The 27,490-nt window shown below is 38.2% G+C and overlaps 4 protein-coding genes across 5 annotated transcripts in view; 1 reads left to right on the top strand and 3 right to left on the bottom strand.

The window, feature by feature from the left end:
• Positions 1-4,533: 4,533 nt before the first annotated feature.
• Positions 4,534-12,080, bottom strand: rnf212 (ring finger protein 212). Of its 2 annotated transcripts, XM_003443390.4 has the most exons (13): positions 11,925-12,080; positions 11,464-11,592; positions 10,793-10,854; positions 10,586-10,660; positions 10,354-10,410; positions 10,100-10,158; positions 9,959-10,018; positions 9,309-9,373; positions 7,882-7,942; positions 6,769-6,811; positions 6,554-6,599; positions 5,809-5,878; positions 4,534-4,902 (listed from the first exon to the last, which is right to left on the bottom strand). In XM_003443390.4, the coding sequence occupies exons 2-13, from the start codon at positions 11,582-11,584 to the stop codon at positions 4,773-4,775; spliced, it is 849 nt and encodes a 282-aa protein (XP_003443438.2). In that variant the 5' UTR covers positions 11,585-11,592; positions 11,925-12,080; the 3' UTR covers positions 4,534-4,772. The 2 variants fall into 2 exon arrangements, with proteins under 2 accessions (XP_003443438.2, XP_013125764.1); XM_013270310.3 differs by lacking the exon at positions 11,925-12,080 and having other exon boundaries at positions 11,464-11,607.
• The window catches only part of maea (macrophage erythroblast attacher, E3 ubiquitin ligase), an 89,364-nt gene continuing 73,428 nt past the window's right edge, over positions 11,555-27,490 (top strand). Inside the window, exons 1-3 of the mRNA XM_013270307.3 lie at positions 11,555-11,612; positions 14,992-15,073; positions 15,310-15,378. The gene's annotated coding sequence lies outside the window, so the exon portion shown is untranslated. The remainder of the gene's footprint in view (positions 11,613-14,991; positions 15,074-15,309; positions 15,379-27,490) is intronic.
• Positions 12,436-16,386, bottom strand: si:ch211-255i20.3 (transmembrane emp24 domain-containing protein 11). Its single transcript, XM_005467278.4, has 5 exons — positions 16,117-16,386; positions 15,281-15,372; positions 14,989-15,114; positions 14,717-14,863; positions 12,436-14,458 (listed from the first exon to the last, which is right to left on the bottom strand). Exons 1-5 carry the CDS (start codon positions 16,244-16,246, stop codon positions 14,309-14,311), a joined length of 645 nt encoding a protein of 214 aa, XP_005467335.1. The 5' UTR covers positions 16,247-16,386; the 3' UTR covers positions 12,436-14,308.
• On the bottom strand, positions 17,750-25,655 carry spon2b (spondin 2b, extracellular matrix protein). Its single transcript, XM_003443392.5, has 6 exons — positions 25,447-25,655; positions 24,119-24,379; positions 23,538-23,761; positions 22,148-22,339; positions 21,017-21,203; positions 17,750-18,813 (listed from the first exon to the last, which is right to left on the bottom strand). The coding sequence occupies exons 2-6, from the start codon at positions 24,351-24,353 to the stop codon at positions 18,635-18,637; spliced, it is 1,017 nt and encodes a 338-aa protein (XP_003443440.2). The 5' UTR covers positions 24,354-24,379; positions 25,447-25,655; the 3' UTR covers positions 17,750-18,634.

Raw genomic sequence — 27,490 nt, 5'->3', positions numbered from 1 at the left:
GTCTTTAAAGTCTGCCACAGAGCCGTGACAAAAGCCTCCTAATCTCAGTGTTGTCTTTCAGCCCCTTTTTCTGCCTTCACATCCTGCCAAGTTTGTGTCTGCATGTGTGTTCGTGGAGAGTAAAAAGGGAAGAAACTAACAGTTAGGGCACTAGCGTGCATGTGTGTGTATTTTTAAAAGAGCAGTCAAATGGCAAAGCAAGATAGTGCGTGCTGGTGTGAAAATTTGTGTCTGAGTCCGTGTTTGTGTGTACGACAGGAAAGGAATCTTTCCATAGTTGTGCTGACATCACTTAAACATACATAGAGCAGTTGAAGGAGGCCCCTTTCCAAAGGCAACAGCCGACTTCACATGTGGGATGCCTGCGTGCATGTGTATGTTGAAGAATATATGAGTGGACTCGGTCACCAGTCCTCACCTGTTTCTCACTCCCTCATAAGCCCCCCATTCAGTTCTCTTCCGCCAAAATGCCACAGGAGTTCCTGTGGGTGTGTGTTTGTATGTGTATGTGCAACAGTTCCTCAATCTCATCCCCTTTAACCTCTACAAAAGAAGCAGTTGTGAATAGATGTATGTGCATGTGAGTGTGTGTATGTGTGTGCGTGCATACTTGAATTAATCATGTTTTGGGGGCATAAAACCATTTATACAGTCACACTGAAGGGGCTAATATCCCTTTATAACATATATCATTAGTGTAGGGCAGGTTGTGGTTTGGGTATGTCCTGAGGAAATGCACATAAGTCAGTGTAATGCCGTCTAAACTGATGGAAGCACGGTCGCATTCGTGTGTGTTTGCATGGTTGTGTGAGTATTTGTGTGCAAGTGACCTCTTGAGCGTCCCTTCCTCATCCTGCAGATCCCTATCTGTGGCAGCTGTGGTCCACAGACCTTCACACTCAGCAAAGGAATGCATAGCGGAGCCATCAAGCTATATAAAAGGCAGCGGTGGACTATAGCCCCATCTAAAGGCAGATCAATTTAATGTCAAGCCCACTGTTTACTAAATGAAATTCAGCTCTGCAGGTTGTTGGAAGAAATCTTTGCATTCAACTATGTTGATTATTCAACAACCTGCTCCACATTCTATGCAGTGAACTACAGTATAGAACAAATGACTCACACCATTATTTTCTGACTTTTTCAACTTGATGTGTCAAGCTAGGCAACAGCATTGCTAAAATGGTGGCTGTGAATCAAAAAAGATGTCGTATACATGAAAATAGATTAGATGATTCAAATAAAAAAAGTGAAGATGTAAAATGTATCTGCCTTAAACCCTCGATACTTTAGTACTTAAAGTGATGGCAATTTGCAACAAGTGAGATATGTCACTTGTGCTGCCGTATATGAATTATGCATATTAAGGATGGTGCTCTGTAATTGTCAGAAGTCTGAGGAAGAAGCTTGGGCTCAATATGTCAAACAGTAAACCCATCAAGGTGGTCAGTTGCAATTTACCTATTAAACATTATGTTACATTTAAAAGCATATCTCATCTTTATCACATGACGAAACAGCTGGAGGGAAGAACTCCCTTTTTAATTGGAAGAAACCTTCAGGGTGGTTCAGGGCCGAGGGAGGAGCAGCCATCTGTATGACTGTATGACTGGCTGGAGGATGCAGGGGGACAAATACAGCCATAGACAAAAGCTAATGATATGCAGTAACAGCATGTAAACACAAGGAAGTGAAGAAACGTTCAGTGTATCATGGGGAGTCCCCCAGCATCCTAAACCTTAAGCAACTAGGGGTGGTTCAGGGTCACTTGATCCAACTATAAGCTAAATAGGCTATCTGTCTCCTAAATGCAAACTGGTTGCTTCTACAGGAGAGGGGCCGAAAAGCTGAAGGCTCTCCTTCCTATTCTACTTTTAGAAAATCTAGGAACTACAAGTAAGCTTGCAGTCTGAAAGTGAAATGCTGTGTTGGTTTGATATCCTAAGATATGATAAGGCATAATCATTCAGGACTTTGTATGTGAGGAGGAGGAGTTTAAATTAAATTCTGTATTTAAGACAGAGCCAATAAAGAGAAGTGAATAAGTAAGATATTTGATCTTCAGTTCTAGTTTCTGTTAGGAGTTCTACTTCAGCAGTTTGTATTAGCTGAATGCCTTTTAGGGAGCTTTTAGAGCAGCCACGTAATAAGGAAATATAATAGTTGAGCCTAGAATAAGTTGCATGAACTAATTTTTCTGCATCACTCTGAGATATGATATTTTTTCCAATTTTAGACATATTGTGCAGATAAAGGAAAGCAGTACTACATATTTGTTTAATGTGTTCATTCAATGACATAGCTTGCTTGAAAATGACTCCAATATTCCTCATAGTGCTACTGGAGGCCAAGAGAAAGCTTTATGGGCCGAGTACAATATGTTTTTTCTGAATCTAGAAGTAACAGATCATCCAGGCTTAATACCTTTGTAACATGCCTGTAGTATTGATTAACTTGTGTCATCTGACGTCACATAAGTATTTGCATAACAATGAAAATGTATGCAGGGTTTTCTACTAATACTGCATAAAGGAAATATAAAAACATGAAACATATTGGTCCCAGCACCAAACCTAGTGGAACTCCGTGACTGTGCAAGGAAAGACAAGAAAGTGCAAAAAACCCCACTTTGTTTACATTTCAAAAAGTTGATTCTGTATACTTTTTGGGATTTTCTTACCTGGATGACTGAGTATGCATGAAAAAATTACAAGCTAACAAATAAATACAGTTTCAACCGGTGTAGCATATCCAAAAGTGTGTCCTCATCTCTGTAGTCAAATATTGTGATCAACAGTATGGAAAGCACTGCACTGAGGTGGAACATGATAAGCACAGATGAAACCACAGTGGGGGTTGCACTGCTCTAAAACAGTAAACTGTATATGAGGTAAATCAATTATGATCTATAAAAGTAAATGCAAAATTTGAATGATAAAACTTTGTCAATACTTGTTCACTTAAACACTTTCATTACATTTCTTTGGTTTTCAAATTACATCTTCAACACTAAAGGTGATTAGACTTTATATAGAAGCAAGTTCTCTGCACCTCACTAAGACAAATAATTCAAATGTGAAATCATTTAGCTCATGTCTTGTCTTGCCTACAGGGGATTACACTTACCACACCAAAGTTATAAGACTGAAATACTGAGTGACAAAGTGTGAAGTCTGGATCAGATTAAGTAAGAAGCTTCTCTTTTTCCCTCTCTCTCTCTCTCTCTCTCTCTCTCTCTCTCTCTCACACACACACACACACACAAACACACAAACACTCTATCCACACACACACAAACAGGAGAGTGAAGATAGAAAGACTGAGAGAGGGAGGGGTGGACAAGCTGTGGGAACATGCTGCTGAATAATTACCACTGACATCAGAATAGTTTTCTTTAGCTCTCTGAAGTGGCACAGCTCATTTGTACAGCCTGGAGCCATGTAGAGGTGTGTGTGAGTGCAACAGAGAAAGTCAAAGAGAGAGCAACTGAGAGAGAGAGAAAAAAAAGATTATACAAAACTTATAATAAACTGACACACATTAAACAGTATAACACTTATTGAAGTTTCTTTAGATTAATAGCACAAGAGTTCACCTGGTTTCTGTGTGTGTTTATTTGTGTGCGCCCATAAGGTAGTGATTATTTTGATTTAGTCTTCTAGCTGTCAATGTGTGACACCAAGACAGCTGAGCATGCCCTGGGGAGCCATTTCCCTCTAAGTGGACCTTAAAAAACAGGAAACGTCTTCAAATCCCACTGAAGCGAAGAAGAGGATCAGGGCTACTAACTCTATACAATTCTCTTACTTTACAAATGAGCACACACCCAAATGCAAGTGCCTGAACATAGCGTGCACAGACCCAGAACACACACACACACACACACACAGTCCCACCTGAGCCCTCCTGAATAGACACCATTCTCCACCCTGACAGCCGGGAACAATAGAGGTGAAAACGCAGCTTTTCAAAGACAGAATTGACCTGTCTGAACACATCAAGCGTCCTCGCCACCCGCTTCACTGCGTAAGCTTTTCCGTGCTGAGATGACTTCAGGTGATATCGTGTTTCTATACGGCTACACTTTTCTTCGCCTTCACTTGCATTTGCTTTGTAACAGATATAAGGTTTGTGTTTCCAATGTTACATCCAGCGGGCCAAGAAAGTGCTAAGAAACAACTGGAGAGAAGGGTCAATGTCCTGCCTAGTCTCGTGTAATTCAGTAAACCGAGGTATTCCTTCGTTAACAACATAATCCTTTTTTTATCTTTATAAAGTCAACAGGTGTTGGCACGGCAACAAAACGTCATGTCAGATTGTGCCTTTAGCTAAAAGCTTGTAAGACTTGGTGGGCTGAGGCCTTTCTCCACTGGATTACTCAGAGTTGTCATGAATATTCTGACCTTTGACTACAAACAAGTCATTAACATAAAAGTGTATCAGATTTCACCAGAACGCCAAAGTTTGGTGTGAGCTGAAACTCTGTCAAAAATAGAAAACAAAGAAACCATTTCAATCAGCAACAAGCCGCAGTGTTATTTTATCATCTGTTTATTGAATTTGTAGATTGAACACAATTTACCAAACTTAAATTTAGGGTTTGGTAATCGATGTACATAAGAACAAATCTTGGTTGTAAGCTAAATACATTTAATTTTGTCTGTGAATTCACAGGTGTGTGGGTAAAACCAACATATAAACAGGGTGGTGACTCATTTTAGCTAGGCGTACTTCATCTAGAGACCTCATGACAGTTTTCGTGTGTGTGTTTATTAAGGAGGTGGGTAGACCAGTGAGGACATAGAGTGCCTGGAGGAGGACGGTGGTCTAAAGATTGGAGACTTCCATCCAGAACTCTGGCCGAACGACGCGTCTGGGGTAAAAGGTCCTCCTTGAAAACGGCTGGGAGACAATAAGAGAGGCAAACTATTAACCTACTGCAACAACAACGAGGCATAATTAGATACGCTACAAGTTATTAAATGTAACCTTCTCTTTTTTTACGCTCTCATTGATGCAGTTTTCTTGTTGTGTTTTATGTGGGGCAGAATCAACACAAATTTCACAGTAGTGTGATTTCTACATGTCATGTTCCCTGGGTTTTGAGTTAATGTTTCTTCTGGATGCCCCATGTTTGAGTTGGTTTCAGCTGTGTGCTCACCTGTTACCGCTCCCCTCGTTATCTGGTGTGTCTATATATATTGTCTCTGTCTCCCTCCCTCTGTTTATTCATTATCCCTCATAGCTGTGTGTAGCTCTGCACAGTACCTCGGCACTCTGAGTTTGACAGTGACGCTGTATCTCCTAGTGATCCTTAGAGTTGTTCATTGGCTTGCTTATCTGTTTGTTCCTGTGTATTTTTAGACTATGAGAATTAAATGCTCATTTTGAGTTTACTCCTGCCTTTTTGTGTGTTCTGAAGTTGTGTCCACAAATAAACAGCTCACACAGTCATGACACTGCATGTTTTTCTTGAAACAAATGAACTGTTCAACAAAATGAAAAAAATCATACAAGTACGCAAATGATCAGTACCAGCAATAAACTTAGGAAAACCTGAGACATTTTGAAGTGTTTTTTAAACTAGCAGAAGATTATCAGACTTTTATTTCCCAAACTAATACACAAAAAACAAAACTAAACATCAGAAAGGCTCACATGATATAAAATCTACACAGAACAGTGGCCCCAGCTACGCAGGAGATTCAAACCACGAGCCTTCTTGCTGTGAGATAACAATGCTAATCACTGCATCACCATGCTGCCTATGATATTGTTTTGATGTATTTAATGAATTAAACTTGTTACCTCACTGTGGCTGAGCACGCGGCGTGACTGGCTGACATGTTTGGGTTGGACGATCTGCGAGGCATGGTGCCTGCACGTTACACAAGATAAAACCATAGTTAATCCTTAACACAAGTCGTGCAGATAAAAATGGCTCACAATGATTAAAAAAATTCCTAGGTCATTATAGGCTTATGTGTCTCTTGTTCCACCTCACGAGCTTACTGCATGTTTCATTTGGAAAACCATCAGAGATGGCAAGATAAACAGGTGAGTCATCTTCCACAGTAATTTGCATCAAACTTGCACAGATGTTGCTACCAACAAACCAGGCAAAACACCTAAAACTTGTGCACACGCCTCTGCTGCCGTTAGGTCTATAATTAATGACACAGCTCATCCTTATCTTGCAGTAACCATCAATCAAATCTTCTGTAAAAAATATTTTTAATAGCATAATCAATCCACTGATGGTTACAAAATGATCCTCTTGTATATTAGCATATTTCCTGAATTAAACTGCTATGTAGGTATAGTAGATATCTACAATGTCTAAAGTGATAAAGGAAGAGCAACTAAAGGACTGTCATCTTATTTATCTGCATTGGTTTATTTACTATAGGTGGTCAAATCATCAGTTTGCAATAAACATAAGTGCACAATGACAGCATTTCTAGCAAATGGAAATATCTGACACAGATGACACCTCTTCCATTAGTTAAAACCAAAACCAGTAGCTGCATAACAGGCAGTAGAAAGCACATACCAGTCCATCCATCTTGTGAAGCTCTGATAAATGAGCCAGAGTTAGGCTGAAAGACAGATTCACAGAGAAACAGCACAAATCATGATGTTTTATTTCCTTAATACTTTCAGTCATAATATACCAAAGCCTTAAAGTCAGTGTCAGGATGCTGTGTAATCTCGACAGAATCTCATTCATAACAATGATAGACAGCGAGCGAAGTAACTGGCACTTACTTTCCAGAACAGACTCCTTTGATCCACCTCCATGTTTTCAGTGCTGCCAGACAGGAAGGCACACTTCATTAGTTCTGTTGGCTTCAGCGTTTCTAACAGTGCACCGATACCTGAATGCTTTCGATTTTTCTTTAATAGGACAACATTTAAAGTTGTATTAGTATTTATTTTTTCAATAGTAAAACACGGACACATCCTTAGTGAGCAATGGACTTTGTAGATTAAAAAAAAACCATTCATGTACAAATGGAGCACTAATGAATACGAGAAAACGTGGTATAATGTAGTGAAATAAATCTGACCTTCTACGTTCTATCCGTATTTTAAGCAGTTTTTGATAATTTATTAAATACTTTATTAATTCTACACTAAACTGTAGAAGAAAAACTGTAAATGAGCTTCAAAAATTAGATTATTCACATTTTATTTTTACCAAAATCATGACTCTTATGTGTAGTTTACTGTACTTGTGATAGAAAACATAGATTATTTGAGTTGCGGGGATTTTCAAAATATAAATCATTCACTCTGTGATACTTTAAGCAAGATCAAAATAATTTGAGACCAAATTTATATTATAATGGCACCACTTCACCCGCGTTGCCACCCAGCAAAGCAGAAAGACATCTATCAGTGACTAAAGTGCCAGCGGCTGAATTGACCCTGCAGGAAATGACATTTATATCCGCTCTCCATCTTCTAAAGCCAATGTCTCAGTGGATAAAATAACAATAATACTATTAAATTCTGACACTCAATCAATCCTGTGTCAGTACTGTGTAGGAAACCCAGTACGTTTTCCTGATTAAACCCAAGCAAAGATCAGCTTATTCAGGTGTGTGGATAGCCGCAGGGCAGGGCAAAGCTCACGGCAACGAAAGCTAACATAAGACATCAGTAGTGAAGCCAGGATATAACTTGTTTGCGGTGTGAACTACCTCCTACTTTCTCTCTCTCTGAAGCCTGAGGTATAGTAAGAGAATAATATAGGCCAAAGAAGAAAAATTTGCAGCATGAGATAGAATGAAGAGAGTATTAATCAAAAATGAACAGAAGGAGAAGGTCAGCGCTATTAAGGAAAATTGTGAAATTGTAGACAGAGACTATACTCACACATTAGTAGCTGAAGAGTGTCGTGAGAGGGACACAGAGGAGTTATATGGTATCTGTAGGACTTAGATGAAAAAGAAGGAGCAAAATTTAAAGCGACTTAAAACATGCTGTATGCTATTAGTGACAGACAGTTATTTAGTTATTCATAAAATGAACTACTTAGATGGTTGTTTTACAGTCTAAAAGTAATAAGGTTACAAAAGTTTCTGGTCTTTGTGCAGGATCTTTTTGCAACTTGTAACTCATAGATTTAAACAAATATAATCTTTTATTATAATTAATTATAATAAAAGATGTTTTATCTGCTTCATTGATTGTAGCAATAACAAAGTGTATAAAATAAACAAACCACGTTTAGTGTAATAACTAAAAAAGTCACTTTGTTAGGTACACCATGCTGTTAATGATTGGACCCTCTTTTGCCTTCAGAACTGCCTTAATTCTTCATAACACACATTCAACAGGATGCTGGAAACATTCCTAAGAGATTTTGATTCACAATGAATATGACGACATCACACAGTTGTTGTAGATTTGTTAGCTGCAGATCCATGAGTTCCCACACTGTAAATATATAACACTATTTTTTCCCCCCTATTTGTATGTTTGTACAGTTCTTACTTGTGGATACTGTTCATATGTACATAGTGCTACAGAACTGTGTACCTCACCCCCCTTTCTTTTCCCACGTGTCTGCTCTGAATAGAAGACACGCTGTATCTCACTGTACATGTATATAGTGGCAATAAAAGGCATTGTAGTCTATTCAAATTGTCCCAAGAAATCCCCCCCGGACCATTACACCACCGCCAGCCTGAACTGTTGACACATGGAAGGGTAGATCCCTGCTTATGAGAAATTCTGACCCCTACCACTATTATTGTCCAGTTTTGGTGAGCCCATGGGAACTGTAAACTCACATTCCTATTCGTAACTGACAGGAGTGGAGTGTGGTGTTTAAGGTCAAATGTGTTATCCATTCAGAGATGTTCTTTTGCCGCCTTCCTATCAGCTCACAGCAGTCTGGCATTATCCTCTGACCTCAGATATCAGCAATAGAGGACTCCCACTCACTGTTTATTTTCTTTAACCATCTGACACCAACAACCACACCATGTTCAAAGTGATTTAAATCAATTTTCTTCCACATTCTGATGCTCACTTTGAACATCAGGTTGTCCCGTCCATGTGTACATGGCTAAATGCACTGAATTGCCGCCACATGACTAGCTGAGTAGATATTTATGTTAACAAGCACTTGAACAGGTGTATCTGTGAAGTTGACAGTGAGTGTACATATACAATTCTTGCATAGGACAGAATTAGTAATAAAAATTGTTAATGGTACACAGTATGTCTGGATATTTTTTCAGGTGCCACCGACAAACAGATCATTACAGCTGCCAATACAATTAGAGATAGTTTACCTGGTTTATGTCCATGTGGGGTTTGGGAACTATGGCTCATGTGGTGCCCAGATGACGCTTTGGTACTGAGTAACAGGAGTAATAAATAATGTTAATCGCTTACACAAAGCACACCTGCTGGACTGAAACCTACACTAAGATAGCTGGTAATTGCGTTTCTGCATGAAATCAGTCAAGTGGATTAAGACATAAGAGATGAATGTAACTGTAATATTTTTATAGATTATTCTATACAGACGTATATGTCGGTATTTTTATTGCTGAATTCATTTCAACATGCCCATTTAAACACTAAAGCATTACTATAGTTAAATCATAAATGTGCCAGGAGTGACACCTAGTGAACGGTGAGGTAGAACAACCAGTTGGCTGTAAAAGTCTTTAATCACTGATAGAAAACTAAACTGGCTTTTAACTGCCTCCACTAATCATTACTTACTATTTTTTAAATTTTATTTTACCTTCATATCATTACTATTGATGCAAAACCCTAAAATAAATGTATACCCCAATGTATAGCACAGGGAATTTTGCCAGACATTTGTTAATCAAAAGAAAACATAAAATAAGAATTAGGAGAGCAATAACTGGCTTTAGTAAGCAGAAACTGACAATTACACATTGGGTTAACTATCTATTCAGTGTTGTACCTCTGAAGCTTTAGTGCATTTTCCAGCTTAGCAATGTAGGCACTCTGTTCATTCAGCTTCCTGTTAATTGGGAAAAAAATAATAAGAAACCCTTCCAACTTTTCACAAACTGCAGCTTATTTCAAATCTAATTTAACTTACTTTGTCATCTGCTGCATTTCTTGCTTCATCCTCACTACTGCCTCCTCTAGCTTTTCATTCTGTAAGTGATTAATTGATAAGTTTGGTACACTAGGTGGCATAAGCATGTATCTGTTTCAGTTGCTGCTGTGGTCAGAGCTAGACAGCCAGTGTGGTTGATGAGTTAAATGTTGCAGAATGCTGGCTTCTTTTAGATAGAAAAGTACAATTTTAAGGCAAAGAAATAAAAAAAAAAAGAAAAAAAATCCTCTCACCTTTTGCTCGTAGTGAGTGAAGAGCCTCTTTTGATGTTTTTCCTGGTACTTTATAACCTGGGAAAACGCAGAATAAGTGCTGTTTGTGCAAGTTCTGCATTACACTATTGCATTTAAACCTCCATACATTTTTTGGACATATTTAAATGCTATACAGCGCAATTGTTTACAGGTCACTGGTGATATACAATCAGATTATAGGTGTTTATATGAAGCAAGAAAATGACTGAACTTGGCTGATTTCCGTTAAGTGCTTGGCTGCCACCACCTTGATGTTTGAGAAAAGGGCCTTCACACCAGGGCTGCTCTGAAACAAGCACATTTAACATAACTCTAATGACAGCAGAATATTAAACTTTTAATGGTCTGATTATTAATTTGGCTATCCCACCCCAACACCCACAGTTACCTGGGGATTTAATGAGAAAAGAGTGCTTACTTTGTCAGACAGTGGTGACAGTTGGCATTTAGCATTGCAGATTAAACAGCTGCCTGGTTGGCCTGAAAGAAAGATTATATTTAAACCAAAATTACAAAGTCAAGAATATAATGCTGGCTTGCAAGGATTGGAAGACATGGAAGGACTGAAAATTGACTTCGAGGGTTTCTGTTCGTGAAACAAAATCAGTTAAATGGCTTTGTCTAACCATGGGAGACAGACAAAGTCAGAGAAAGTCTGATTAAGGTGAGACCAATCATGAACAACTCCAGGGCTAATGAATAGTGGTTAAAGGACCTCCAGGAGTACCATCCATTGGTGAATGGTGTAATTTCGCTCTGAATTTTTGAATGAAACATATAATCACAGAGCATCACTGGTTTTCTTTATAATATAACAATCTCTAACACTGATATTTAATATATCTTAAACATGGATCTCTAGGGAGATCCTTTCCTTTAGAGACAACTTAGAAACATGCAACACTCAGTGAAAAGCTAAATAATCAGCTCTGCAATATCACTTAGAGCCCAACAGATGTCCCTGTCTAATCATGCTTTCATTTGCCTGGGGAGTAGGAAGGCTGTAGTGTAGACTTGATGCTTAAATATATGCATGTATTCCAAACAGTGTTTGTTTTGACTGTGTTTGCAACAAAAGTGTTTATTTACCTCTCTGATAACCTCTCTGATAACAGTCACTACAGATGACATGGCCACAGCTTGTGACCGCCAGTTTGCGGTCAGCACTTTGAGGAAGAAAGCAGGAATTGCAGCAAACCCAGGAAGCCATTTCAAAACCTGCAGGAAAACAAGATTAGGTGAGGAGGAGTTAATGAGCTAATTTAGCTAACTTTCTTTGCTAACTCAAGTTTATGAATTAGCAGATTTAGCTAAAGGTCTTCTAACTCTTATTTACACGTGTATTAAGATTGTTACTGATTATCTTCTACATATAGTTCGTTTTTACAGCCATATTTCATTAAGGTTTATTAGATAACTATATTTATTTGAAAACCTTGTGACTGCTAGTGAAGCTAAAGGCTAATTTAGCTTATGTTAGCTCTGTCCTACTCCTAGAGTCATTAATGGTTAATATATGTCCTCACTGCTTATAATAAAGGTAACTTTACCTTTTCGCTGATGGTCAGTTGTTGTTGAAGCTGTCTGTCCAACTTCTAACTTAAATTGCTGGAAACCTGTAAATAACTATTTAAGATTATGCCTGTTGGACATTTGAACACCAGGTAAGCTATGAGTGAAATGCATCATAATCACATGATGATTCTTATGCTATTAGCTTATATTTTCTAAAATCATAGTAGGTAATTATAACACATTCAGGGTTTGTGAACATTGTGTATATTTTCCTAATTGCTGGCTATGATTTTCACCTTATTTAGGGCAAAATTGCAGTAATATAAACTATTATATTGAGTAAATGTCACACAAATCAAAGACTACAATTACCTAATGCCTCAAACAATATTTTATTCAACAAAAAACATAATTTTGCAAGCACCGTTCCAAGTTTTTACACAATTTTTTCATATTTTAATTTGCAAAGGATACAGTTGTGCGCAGAAGTTTACATGCAGTCATGAATATCATGGTAACTTTGGACTTTTAATAATTTCTTTGAACTGTTCTTTTTCCAGAGTGAAAAGCACACATCTCTATATACTTTCTAGCTCTATGCACCCAAATCTTGGTTTTATTTATTTATTTAGGATTTTCTGGAATCCACGGCATCAAAAGAAAACATGAAGGCTCAAATATATGTCCACATTCACTTAAGTCCTTTAATAAGCGGTGCTAAATGTTTTTATGCTGTATTTTAACTTGACAAAACCAAGGTCAGTTAACTTTTGTGATCATGATTAACTACAACTGCTAGTTTCTCTTTTTTAGCATAAAAAAGATTTGATTGACACCACTGATTAGATTGACCAATACTCAGAGCAATGAGAAAGTCCAAGGAACTCAGATTTAAACAGGAGAATTGTAGATTTACACAAGTTGGGAAGATCTTTGGAAATGATTTCTAAACAACTGTAGTTTCCAAGATCATCAGTACAAACAATTGCACACATGTTATTTGGGTGTTTCACCACTTTTTCACTCTGACAGAAGACACAATATGTCATGAAAGGAAATTGGTTAGGTTGTTCAGGAACAACTGGGGGAATGAGGATCAAGCCTGCCACGAACTGGAAACTGCTGGAAGACTAGTGTCACTGTAAACAGTGAAGCGGGTTTTACATCGCCATGCATTGAGAGAATGCCAACCAGGAAAGAAGCTCTGAATATAAACTTTAATTTTGACTTAAAGTTGCAGCTACCCACATGGACATGCCTTCTGGTGAAATGTTTCATAGTCAGATGTGGCCAATAATGACAATAGATATATTCAGATGAGTATGGATGAAGCTTTCAAACCTAAGAACACTACCAGCTAACAAGCATGATGGTGGTAGCATCATGTTCTGGGTCTGTTTTGCTGTCAGTGGTACTGGTACATTGCACAAAGTCAAGGGTGGGCAACTCCAGGCCTCAAGGGGCAATGTCCTGCAGGTTTTTGATTTGCCCTTGATCCAACCCAGCTGATTTAAATGGCTAAATTACCTCTTCAACATGTCTTAAAGTTATCCAGAGGCCTGGTAATGAACTGAAATGAAAACTGGTAATGAAAATCATTTGATTCAGGTGTGTTGACCCAGGGTGATATCTAAAACCTGCAGGACACCAGCCGTTGAGGCGTGGAGTTGCCCAGCCCTGCACAAAGTGGATGAAATAATAAAGAAGGACTACCTCCAAATTCTTCAGCTTCACCTCAAATCAGCAACTAGATGGCTGAAATTTGGACACAGTTGGGTGTTAGAACAGGACACTGATCCCAAACACATTAAAACTGGTTTTGGAATTGATAAAGCAGGCTAATATTAGGTCTCTCGAATGGCCTTCCCAAAGCCCTGACCACAACATTATTGAAAATTTGTGAACTATGCCTAAAAGTTTAATCTTTGCCAAGAAAGCAGTCAGTTTACAAGAAGTCTACCAATTCTGCCAAGAAGAGTGGTAAAATATCCAGCCAAAATGATACCTTCATGGCTACAAAGAGCATCTAGTCAGCGTGCAAATATTATTAGGAGTGAATGTATATATTTGATCCAACATGTATATTTGTGACCCTGACTGTATTAAAGAAAATCCCAAATAGACCCAATTTTTGATTATAATCATTAAAAATGTGTGCTGTACATTCATTCCAACCAATAGTTCAAAGAAATCATTAAAACTCCAGATTACCACAACTTCATGCCCATGATGGATGTATGTACTTCTCACCACAACTGTATATACAATAGTCTTAAACACCATACTCTCGAGCATCGCACCAGCTGTTTGGTAAAAACTGGCCTTTTTATAAAGCGTTACAGCCCTAGAGCACTCAAACTTCACTGGTACAGGTATGTGAAATAAAAGTAAAAACAATGAGGCTGGTCAAAGCTCTTCATCAGACCAGTTTCTTCTCGATGAAGAAGTCTTTGAGTCTTTTCATCTGCCAGAAACCAACCACCAGCAGAATGGAGGTCTGCACTGTAGCCCACCACAACACTTTGCTGTTGGTGTTCTCACTGATCTGACGAAATACCTCCTCCTTCTCCTGAATGACAACAGGCAAGAAAATAAAAAAGAAAGAAAGAGAGAAGAATAGAATAGATAACCTGTTATATGATGTAATTTTACCATTTTACAATGAATTTATTCTCCTTTATTGGTAGCAGTGTAAAAAAGTACTGCAAGATTCTTGACGTAAAGTGAAGCTTTATCTAATATACAGGGATGTCCCTTTTCTCTGGTCTCGTTACTGTATTTCAGGTTTAAACGACTGTTAAGACAGTGCAGGAAAATATTTATTTACCCTCTGGAACTCCTGCTGCCTGGTAATGTGAATCATCTGCTCCGTCAGGTGTCTAAGACTGTTCTCCAGGGCCTCCATGCTGTCCTTGGTCCTATCAGTATTGTGGCCAACTGTGAACTCTCCCATTTGTACATCCAAATGTAGCTTCTGTATAGCAAAATTTTTTAAACAGAAGTTAATGTTAACTATTAGTCAGTGTTTAAACAGGGTGTCCATTTCTGTATTTTGCTCTGTTTTGAATAACATTTGTTCTGTGTGTCCACATTTCTCACCAGACGTTCACGGGCAAAGACAGAAAAACTTGTCGAGTTTGTTTTAAAGCAAAGAAGATGCTGACCAGAGGTGTGAGCTGTGAAGGTGAATTTCCCAAATTTCCCATAGCGCTTGGACAATACAATCTGAAAAGTAGGAAAGTTACTATTATTATTAGGCTGTGATAAGCACTTGTTTTTGTTTATTTGTTTCTTTTTAATTTCCAAAGATACATATTTTTAATGTAACATCACATGAAGACATTCAAGTGACCCTGGCTTTCTTATACCCCGTATCGTTTGAGTCCAGTACCTCACTGTTTGAATCTTTTACTGTCACAGTGAGGCCAAGTTGAGGTAATTTTGATAACGCGTTCATATCCCAAGGCTCCAAAAGAAAAAACCCTAAAGGTAAGAGACACACACATAAGTGCAAACAATATACACAAACAAAATTACACACACAGTAACTGCAAAGCCCCTTAGCAAACTTGCAAGATTCGTGACATATGCTTATGATAAGATTGATAATTTCCAGTTTGTTTATTCTGTGGTTATCAAAAATCACCGTAATCATTAAAAAGTCTTAAATAGTCTGCGATTAACATCAAGGAAAAAAGATCTGAGAAATGTTAAGTAATGTAAAGTATCGCAAAACACTGGCACACATCCTGCTCAGTAAATATGGAAAACTGCAGAGAGAATCACTGAACTACCGTGTGGTAAATAAGAACCAAATACAGTTTGTTCTAGTGACTCTCAGGTAGCTGTGTACCCAGGTGCTTTTTCATGAGGTTCTTTCATGAGGAGATCTTAAAAAGCACTCATTTTGATTTCCAACTGCATGAACCTTGCAGTTGGTGGAATGCTCTTTATATTTCTTTCTTTATTGTATTCATTTAACTACTGGATACACTGGAAGTGTTTCATTTAAAACAAGGCTTGAATAGCTTTTTATAGTTTTTGCACTTGCTCTAATTAGAAACATAATATTGTGCATGTGAAGCTACTGTGTGATTCAGAAATCACATGGTTTTTAACATTTGTAAATAATTACATTCACCCTCAATCACTGATTCCACTTTTATTGCTATGATTGGGTATCATAAATGATACTCAGGAGGACTTTTCCCCATCTAAAACACTCACCGGTCACTAGTGTGTCTTCAGGAATCTCCTCAATGATGCATTTCTCCTCCTGCACTCCAAGATGAAAAAACATGGCTGCAGCCAGCATCAGGTAACACTGAAGGAGAAAGCCAGTGCCTTGCAAACCCATTTTATGTTAACAGCAAACTATTAGATTACACTTAACAGTGACCTAATGCTTTGCCTGCAGTTCCAGTAGAGCCTTTATGTAGATCTGCAAATTCTAGCTCAAGTTTGAGGTATTTTCCATTTAATGATGCCCATATGTCAGAGTGTGAGAAACTCACAGGTGCTACTTTGTGTGACAAGTTATTCTGGTAATTTTGTAACTGGTTAACCTGGCAACCAATAGAAAAGCTGCAATGGCAAGCATGTACCTGATATAGGATATCTAGCAGTTTCTTCGTTTCACTGCAGATTATATTTATATTCTGACACTAACACGAGGTAGGAATAAGCATCATGAACTTTCGGACACATATAACAATTTGTAGTGTCACTTATAAAAAATGTTGTGTGTTTATCAAGGATGTACTTTACATTTACCTCAGTAAAATCCAAGAAGGTGCTTTCCAGCTTTTTTCTGTACTTTAGAGTACCAAAGGACAATTCTATGCAAAATATTAGCACATTGTAATATAGTAAGTTGATTGTTTGACAGTGTCCTATTGTGTAATCAGTGTAGGAAATGTAATCCAGCCCATTGCGTAAAATGCCATATGTTTACCTTAGATGAGGTCACATGCAGAGTAAACTCCCACACACACTGAATGAACCCATCTCATATTTAGCATCTGCAAAAGTTGTCATCCCTAAAGTAAGCAAAGAATCAGATTTCCTTCTCATCCCACACTCTGGTAGCTTTACAGGAAGCTTGAATAGTAAATCAGTACTTTTATCATACCAATAAAATAACCACAGGTTTTATACTGTGTCTGTTAAAAATAAAATTTCACAAACAAAGCAGTGATGTTTGTCATGACATTGCACCAAACTGGATGTTTACGTTACTCTTACTTCTAACACATACGTTAGTGAACCTACAATAGAAAAGCTAAAACAGAATCCCACATCTTTAGCTCAGTAATTTTCCTCTCCCTCGTCATTCCGAACGGAAGGACATCCCTCATGTACCAGATGTTTAGTTCTGATTGCTATTCAGTCTGTCATCATCTGTAGTTTCAGTGCTGGCTTGGTGGGAATATCTGTTTTACATATTTACGCTAATATCGTTTACTTAAAATTATGTCGTCTTCATCGTGCCCTGAAAGAAAAGGTCATTTTTCTATGTACATATATATTTTTGTGCAGTAGAATTTATGCTTTATAGCCTTTATGTGAAATTAATTTATTGCTATATTGCTATAGTTCTAAACATTTCATGAACTCTTTTAAATCACTGGAGATCACTTGTGTTCACTTTATGACCAACACTTCATTAGGGTGAATTCAGTCCAAAACTGTGTGAACTGAGGTCAGCTTGTCCTCTACACTCCATTGGATCCTGCAAACCCAACATCAGTAATATTACCTTAATGCATGCCTAATATTTAAAGGTGATAATCGACAGGCCATGACAGTTTTAATTAAACGACGCCACCATTTCTTTCTTGAGAAAACAGGAATCAAAGAGGAAACAGTATTGTAAGTTGTATTTACATTTTATTGACCTTTACAAAAAAAAATACACATATTTTTAGTGTTTTTGTATTTTACAAAGCAAGGTTTTCTGTTTTAACTCAGTAACGTAAAGGAATACAAATTATTTCAGATTTCATATGCTGTACACTACAGGTTAAAATCCTGTCAATAAATATATCCATTTTCTTTAGGAAAACAAGCGCAATGTTTCTTTAAACATTATGTTTTGAATTTAGGAAAGTGTATATGTCACCTCTGGGATCATATTACTTCTGGTTAAGGGGCTATTGAAGCACCGTATTTCCACCTTTTCTTAGTTTGATATAATTTGTATAATTTTGGATCTTATACCAGGATTTATTTCTAAATCCTCTAAATAAAAGCTACTGGGAGTTATAATCCACTTTGGGCAAACAAATATTTGTGATCTTCAGAAGTGTCAAAGCAAATCCAATTACAGTGCCAACATGTGTTTTCAGCTCATTTTCTAATTACAAAACAGCATTGATCTCTCCCCAGACAATTTTGATAATCTGCCAAAACTGAATTGGTGTCTAATAGCTATTTTGCCAAACTACACCTCTTTAGTGCTGTGAGATCTATCAATATGAATGGAAGATTAAGGATTTTTTTGAGGCACACTCTCCCAGTTGAACAGTCACATAATCGGTATGTATATTAGTGATTTCCACAGAAACATTTTGGCCAGGGAGAACCGATGGAAGCTGGTTTGTGATGGTTAAACTTCATGTGATTAAATCGCGGACCTTTTACTGTTGCTGTTGCGTCTTCGTCCTTTCCTCCCTTTTCTGGCTTTCCTCTCCTTCTTCTTTCTCCTCTCCTTCCTCTCTTTCTTTTCCCTCCTTTCCTGGCCTAGTCATAAACAGTTGTCTGGGAAACACTTCCGCTCTTCCTCCAGCAGGGGACAGGCTGCTCCGTTGTTGGCTGGGTGCATTATGATGTAGCGTGTGCGGTGCTGAACGCCTGACTCTCCACATTTGCCCTTGCACAAGCCCCAGGGAGACCACACTGACACTTCACAGTCCAGAGGGGTATCTGCAAAGAAGGGCGGGTAGCATATCAATCATATTAACAATCAGGTTTGCTAATTCATTGCTCTTAAGTCTTTGCACATGACTTTCATTTTAAAGATGAGTAATATGTCATAATCAGGAAAATCTTCTTTTCTTTTTGTAACACAAAATTATTAAAGGGTGTTGCCGTGTTTTGTGTGTAGGCCTTATGAACCCACATTTTCTCATTATAGACTCTTGGCAGTGGTTGTACTGCTGGAATTAATTTTCATTTTGTTTTACTTTCGTTTGTAGAGTAGGTTTTTGCTGATTGTGCTTACTTTTTTATTTTTGCCTCAGAGTAAACAGTGCTGCTACTTAATGACTCGTCTGCAACAGATCATGATTTAGCCCCTTATTAGGAGACACCTCAACTATAATAGAGGGTAAGGAAGCATCCTCTGACTTTCTGCTTTTTCAGCTAACCTAATAAAAATGTAATCCTTTTAAAGTCTTATCATCACATCATGTTTTAGGGTGCTTTCAGACTACTTGCTGATGTACCTCAGTCAAGCTCTTGGTGGGCTTCTATGCAGCTGATATGAATCGCAGTTGTCAGTTAAAGAGTAGAAAAGCAGAAGGATGGGAGGTTGTACGGAAGCTGCATTGATGGACATTTGGATATCAAGTGAAAGGCTGATAACTCCCTTTAAAATTTATGTTCAAGAATGACAAAGTGAAGGTTAATGTGACAAAAGGTTGCAGAAACGCAAAGATGATTTAACCTGATTTTCCATCAGTGTCTCACAGATCTAGAACAGGTGCTTACTGATCATTAAAGAAAAGTTTTGTTCAAGCTCTGGGGAGAATACACAAATATGATGGAGGGATAATGATAGGGGCAGGATAAACAGACACAAGGGTAAGATGGAGCATTGGGAACAGGGGGAGGAAACCCCAACAGATTGTTGGCCATTCTCTGTTGTTTGTTGATGGGTTGTCGGGGGAACGGTCTTGTAGTCTGTGATGCTGACTCAAACCCTTGCAGTTACCCTCAACCCTGCTTCTGATTAATGCTCTGTCAGCTCTTTTGCCAGGCCAACATGCTATCTATTACTTTTTCCCCCTTAAAAAAACTTTTCCTGGTCAAGTCATCTGTTTAGACTTTCCATGGTGAATTGTGCTTTTATAAAAGGCTGTTTTGCCCTCCCTATCACATACATCATTCACACAAAGTTACTTGTCTGCTGCATTGCTAACTTTTAGTTTGATACAGCTTTTCCATGTACATTTTCCAAGATGTCTTTGTATTCTTCCTTTCTGTACAGAAGAGTCTTAAATAGTCTTGGAACCCACATATATATAAAGTCCAGTGTTTATGTCCCACTTGGCATCATGACTAAAAATCTACTGTATATAATTTCTACATAGTTTTCATAAAGTACTCTTTGACATGGTCTGGTACCCTGACTCTGGCTTGGATTCTCTGGTCTTTGGTTGGAAACAATTTAGTTTGTGTGTGGCCTGTAATGTTTCCCAAATTCCCCAAAAATGAGCAAGTCCCTGCCTTATGTTAAAACCTTACATCTGAGTTTGACAAAGCATGTAGAATGCTGTATTCATTTTGTTATGTATATACTTTTAGTTTAGCCTTTAACTGCAAATATAACATATATATAGTACCAGTGGAATAAGAAAGACACTATAGAGTTGGTGTTCTTCTGAAGTCTGTCTTCGTCTCATATGTTTCCCTAATTCAGTTATGTATGCATTCAGGGTTTGTCACCAGAATTACTTGTAGCTGCCAAGACAGTATCTTGAATGAAACATAGATAAATATATGGGGATAAAAATATCCCTATAGGTGTGTTAACCAGGTCAGATTGAGAACCATTGAGGATTGGGATTAGTGTAAGGTTCTCTTTCAGTTGTCACTCAGTAGATTACTCAGTTTTCAGAGAACCGGGGTTACGCGAGTAATGGTTCATGCATGGGTCTGTGTTAAGACATACGGAGGACATGATGCCATTTAAACGACTGCTCCTAATTTTCCCATAAAAGTTTCTCAAAACATAGGACTCTAATGATTGCGAAACTGAGACAAAACTGAGATGTTAACTGCCACGTCCTTGAGTTCTATCTTTTGTTATTGTGCTCTGTACCATGCTTCAACATGCATGCGTCAAAGAAAATAAATGAATCATGTAAAAACAGAAATTCTTAATTTACTTGTTATTCAGACTTACTTATGAGCTTATCTTCAATCTCATTTCCTGTTGGCAGCTGGTTGGATTGAGTGGGCTCCATGGGCAGGCTGATGATCTGATTGGTCTTCTTTATTTTGGTCAGTGTGACCTTCGCAATGGGTGGCAGGTGCTTTAGGCGGGGGTAGAAGAAGGAATTGGCTGGGTGACTAGGGAAAGAGGAAGTGATCTGTGGGGAGGAAAATCGACAAGGAATATCTATCAAGATATGTGTTGTAACTAGCCTCTTCAGACTAATTTAGCTGCTGCATGGGCTTACAGTTGATACTAAAAGTTTAAATTACAGTTTAATAGAAAAGAAAGGTGGTATCACGCCAACAGCTGCCATATTCTTTTGATTTTTGCTGGAGGATTTAGGGAAGTATAAATGTCTTTAGGTGCTTCCTGGAGGCAGATAGTGCACACGGCTGTGTCGGTGGTGGCTTAATTACCTTTATCAACGTTACTAAACCCCAAATACTCTCATATAGTTTACTAGTTACACTTTAATTGATTTTCTCTTATGTCTCACTGAACTCAGCCTGGTGATGATTTCCATATAGTGCATTATAATATAAATTAAACTTTCTGACTTTTTCACAATTCGGTCATATTGTTGATGTTTTGTTTCCCTGTTTGTTCATCGTCTTTTTCAGTTTTTCTGTACCATTTTTACATTACTGTCTAACCAGGGAACTTAACATTTGTAGCTTATGCCAAAAGCCATCTTAAATATGAAAAAAAAAAAAGATGCTGGTATTGACCAGACCTAAATTATCCCTGGACCATTGTGCTTGCAGTGTACTGATGGATAAGACTTACACCATTTTAAAAATTATAATTATGTTTAAATTTACCTTAAATATAGCCTTATAGTTATGTCTCTATTCTTTTTGCTTTTTCTGGTTGAAATGTGCAGAAATAAATAGTCTAATGAGTGTAGTTTATTTTGTTAAAGCAGTGTTGTAATTTTTGGTCAAATTCAATAGCCGTAGAGTATCACTGTACATCACTTCAATACAGCATCTCTGTATGAGTCTAATCGAAAGACTAATGTTTTCATTACTAGCTGTTGACAATCAGGATTTCTAAATACCTGGGTTTACTACAGATTCATGCACCTGTGCTGCCCACCTGTGTGATTTTATCCTGTGGGATGGTCTCAAAGTTGGGAGACGAGAAGGTGAACCCGCTGTCAGTTCCTGCATCATATGGAAAAAGGTCCACTGACACATTTTCTTTCCAGTGGTCGCCATCACATAGGTCAATACTGTCCACACCCACAAACCAGTCCGGGCTTGGGACGATACGTACAATAAATGATAGCTGTGAATGGAGAAAGTAAAACATAAGAAGTGAGTTAAATTGTAGCCACAGGCAGAGATGAGAATAGAAAAGGAAAGAAAAATATGTGCGGAAAACATAATAAAATCCTTTCCAAACATCTTTCCAACATCTTCATTCTCAAACCTCCTTCAAGGACCACTAAATACTTCTAAATCATATATGATGTCTGTGTTTTACAATGATTTATTTTATTGTGCATTAATATGTTCTCTTTTAAGCATGACATAATAGAGATTCGTAGTCTTGTACCAGATCCTCCACTCTACAAGTGCACTTTTATTCCAGCATGGCTTACTTTTATTTTGGTGACCATCTTATGTTTCCAATTGGCTTTTTCCAAGCTTAACAAATTTTCATCAGATGTGCCAGAGGTTTTATTAGCTACCCAGAGACTCATCAGTGGGAAGTTTAACTGCAAACTTATGCAGAGTTTCACATAATTCGAAGAGACATTAATTAGACTTGTTACAGTTACAGAAGCTCGCTTTTTGGTGTAGCTTACGGAAAAAAAAACTGTCAGGAGCTTGTTTTATAGGAGCATTTTGTTGCTGCATCAGCCTAATTAAAGAAGCATAATGCAGTTTTTCTCACAGTATAACTTCATATTACGAGCAATGAGGCAGTAGTGTGGCAGGTTATTACTTGACTACAAAGACACTGAATGCAAATTTTAAAATGGTTGCAATTTTGATATATATTTACTTACAATCATTATATTTTTAAAGTTTTGGCTTTTACCATTGGTTATAATAAGAGACACAGTTGCAATGGAGCAACATAGCAACAAAACACCTTCAGTAGAAATAATGTCCATGTTTACAAGGCAAATTTCTTATTTGCACTCACATGACATGAAATTTAAATAACAGTGAAACATTGAAAATTTCACTGACACTGAAATATTTGTAACCTTTGCAAACTACAGTGGAAGTTATTGTTTAATCTGATGTGGTACTGATTCCTAGAATGATAATTTCCACTTTAAAACAGTTTATTTATATTATGGTCAAATTGTAAACCTGTTTGGTCTGGGTACCTATCTGTAAGGCTTTATTATTGGGCTAAACAGGAGCTATGATTCTAAGTGCTTATTTGGGAATTCTTCACACCACCTTATCTATGCTGGCCTGTCAGTGACAAGCCTTGCATGTACTTAATGCCCTGTTGAGAAACTTACAAAGGAGTGCCTGGCAAAGACCTCAAACTCAGTCTTCATCTGGCCTGTGCCGCCCACGACAGCGGGAGCGGAGAGGATCCCATAAACGCTCTGGATGCGTTCACCGGCCGTCTCGACTTCCTTCACAAGCGTCCAAGCCTCACCTTTCTCCGTGAACTCCCTCACTCCATTGCTGGCAAACTCATTACGTTGCCACATGTGGTAGTCAGAGCTGTGGGTCACCCCTAATGGAAAAGAAAGGATGAAAAATTGTTGTTTCAGCAGGTGTTAGTCTGAATAGTGAGCTCATATACAGTACATCTCGGCAAAGGGAAATTAAAGGAGTTCTGTGACTGTTTTCTAGTGTTTTTGGACTGAAGTGGGCAGATGTATAACATCCTACAGTGGGTAAAATGTGATACAAATAAAAAATAGGATTGTTTTTTAATAACTCTATAGTTACAGTTGGTGCATTCCTCTTCTGATTTATTCAAAAGACATTTTATGTAGTAGCTTTCTGTTTTTCAACCACCCAATAGATCTTGCCACATTGACCTGAAAATAATGAGACCAATAACTTGCCTTAGGTTAAGTGCACTTACCAATAACATTTGACCACTGTGCAGGAGGACGGTAGCGAGGATACTGCTTAGGAAAAGCTGCCTGGGTCCACTTGCCAGTAAATGTTAGACTATACTGGGCAGTTTCTGAAGCTGTGCACATGGGGATGTCAGTAGGGACAGGCATTGAATGAATTTCTTGGCCCAGAGTTAGCATCAAGACAATCAGGTGACAGAGTGCCTCAGAGAAGGGGAGAGTCATTTTTGTGGTGTCCATGATAAGAGTAGATCGGGGGAGAAGACCTGAATGAGGTGCATAAAAGAAAATGGTAAAGAAAGAAGACTAGTCAGTAATAATATAGAGCTGCAAAGAAGTACCTGCGCAATCACTACACAGTAAACACTATTTTGTACTTTCTTTTCTTTTATAAAGGTCTTATAACAGTGGCCTAACCATAAATATTGGTTTTCCAAATAAAAGCCTTCTCATTCTTTTTGATTCTTATAATCTTATATATTTAAGACAGATCAGCACCAAGAAAGCTGTGATGAGACACCATTAACATTGGGTTTAACAACTTCTTTATGTAAGGGAAATTTGTTTCTAGACCGTCTTTCCACTTTTTATACTTGTAAAGTTAGTTTAGCATTGTTAAAGTGGCAGAAGGAAATCTGACATTTATTAGGATATATACAGCAAAAGTGTAATCGCACTTGCAGTCTGCTAAACCATCCATCTCTGTATTATCTGCATTAAAGGTATTAAATAGAAGTAAGCTATTCTTCTTCTCCATTGGATATCTCATTGTTGCCTTCCTCCAGTCATGGCTGCATCTTCCCTGAACTCTGTCATTAAAGCTCCAGTGTGGGTCTTCTGATTTAGTCTTTCAGTTAGCAGTATCACTTTGATGCTCATATGTGTCACTGTTTAATGAAGAGTTCAAATGCTGCATCCCTGCTTCTCAGAGGGTATATAAATGAACAGCATTCGCATAGATTGCAACACATTTTTAGTATTTAACCCTGAGCAAGTAAGACACTTTATCTTGACACTGCCAGGTCTTTCAGAATTAGCAGCTTTTCCATTCTTTTAAAAATTTTTCTTAATTTAAATATTTAAAATTAAATTAAAAATGGCTATGTTTACATTTTTTATCACCTTTGCTTACTCTGAATATGTTGTCACTCAAATGTAATTGTTTAAAAGTCCTGTGTCTTAAAAACTGTTAGGAGCTTTTCTTGTAAGCTCTGTAGCTACCTATGGTTCAACTCTTACATCCATCAATTTGTGTAGATTAGTAGTCTAAGCAGTCTTTTAGCTGGAAGGTCATGCAGAAACAGGGTAAATGTGTGCTGTAGAAACTACTCACTGGGTTTGCTCAGGGTTCCAGATGAATGAAGGACTGCAGCTGAGTGGAGTAGAGGGCTGAAGGTGAGGAGAAGGGGAGAGGAGAGCTGTGGATGTGGCTGTCGGGACGAGTGACTGCAAAGTTCCAAGTCCTTTTCCGCCTATTTATGTGTTTTAGGAGTTTCACCCCTCGCTTTCCTCCCCTCCTTTCCCCTATTTCCCCCCCTCTTCCCCCTTGGGCTCCACTCCCCTCTCCAGCTTTCTCCACGCTTTCACTCAGTCTCTATCTTCATGCCAATGACTTCCCTGCCCCCTTCATGCCCTTTGACTTTGGCTCTCCCTCCTTCACCCGCCTCCTCCTCTCTCCCGTACTCTTTATAAGTATCCCATTAAATGAATAATGCGTTCAGCAGTTCTGCATGCACTGCCAGGGGTCCGATGCAGTCCATGGTTAGAGTGTCAGTTCACAGTTTGATACTATAGCTCTCTAGACCTACATATATGACTAATGAGGTTAATGGTGTACTTCTTAAATTCTCTAACGGTTTCTTGGTCACGTTTTTGAATTTCAGTTGAGCTACTAGATCCAGTCCCAGTGCTGCTTTTTAACTCATGTAGGAAGTTTTATTGCCTCTGTCATTGTCAATTTGCATACTTTCTTTGATGTGTTTTTCAGGGGCTTATAAAGTCAGTCAGCATTATTTTACTAAATGCAGAGGAACTACAGGGTTTCAGACACAACAAGATTGTGTTTTTGGTGGTTCTTGGTAAGTGACTGGCAAAGAACTTGCTGATCTAGTATAGTCAGTGGTTTAATAAGTTGTGCTCAAGTTGTACTTGTTGAGTAATGAGCTATGTTTTGTATTAAACTGTATAAATTGTATTGGGCTGTTGCAATTATTACCAAGATTGGTCACCTTTGTTCAGAGAGATACTCTTCCGAGCTAATGGGAATATTTCTGGAAGATTTTACATTAATTGTAGTAGTGTCATAATTCCTTGTTATTATTTTTTGAACACTTTTAGAACACCTCGCATGTTTTCTACAAAAAATATGATAAGCATTGAGTGTTTTTGATCAAACTTTGGCTTAGACTGGCTATAAATAACTAATGTTAAATATGCTTTAGTTCCACGCCTGTAGCAAACCAAAATAACAGTTGTAGTTTTCGCTCATTGTGTTAGTCTCCCAGTCAGCTTATAGAGCATACTTTAGTATTTGGATGCAAGAGACTTTTTACTTTTGTTTGGTCAAATATTTAGTCTAAACCAGATTTCTGAGGACATTTTGTTATGTCTCTGTGTGTGTGGGTGGAGATTGGGGGGTGTGGTACTTGACTTGCTGAACTTGGAGGTGACGGACCCACACACTCACGTGCAAACACAAAAATATGTTGGCATGCTGAATCAGCCCACATGTAATGATTTCCATATGGTCACGTTTCTTAAAAAAAAAAAAAAAACTCAACTAAAACACCTACACACATACAGACACTCACACACAGACCAGTTGCCCTCACTCAACCTCAATTTCCACTATTTAATTTTTGGCCTGTAGAATTCAGTCTGTTTTGACCCAGTAACATTTGAAAAGGAAAAGTTAACTCATTACCACCCCCATAACCCAAGCTGACAGTGGTGGAGTGTGCTCAGTTTTATCGTGTTTAGGGAGCCCATGGAACAAGACTTTCAGTCGCCCTCAAAGTAATTCTGGCAAAGCATCAAGTGACTCAGGATGGGGAAGAAGTGCTGCTGACTTAGCTGAGGATATAGTCAGGTAGTGGAAGTAACTCCTTGGAGATCTCCTCAATCCCACTGACACACTTTCTATAATGGAAGCAGCATGTGGAGACAAGGGGGATGACTGGCATAGTCACACAGTTCTTTGATGGTAGAGCCCCAGGAGAGTATGAGGTTCACCCTGAATTCTGAAAAGCTCTGGAGTTTGTTGGGAAGTCCTGGTTGGCAGATCTCTGTAGTGTTGCGTGGGGTGGTGGCGCTGGATTGGCAGACTGGGGGGATGGTTCCCTATAGAAGGTCGTAGTCGCAGAATAGTGGACCAGTTC

Source organism: Oreochromis niloticus, linkage group LG2 (genome assembly GCF_001858045.2).
Source record: "Oreochromis niloticus isolate F11D_XX linkage group LG2, O_niloticus_UMD_NMBU, whole genome shotgun sequence".
NCBI lineage: Eukaryota > Metazoa > Chordata > Actinopteri > Cichliformes > Cichlidae > Oreochromis > Oreochromis niloticus.
Note: the sequence above shows the minus strand (reverse complement) of the source record. Positions and strands in the feature narration are given on the sequence as shown.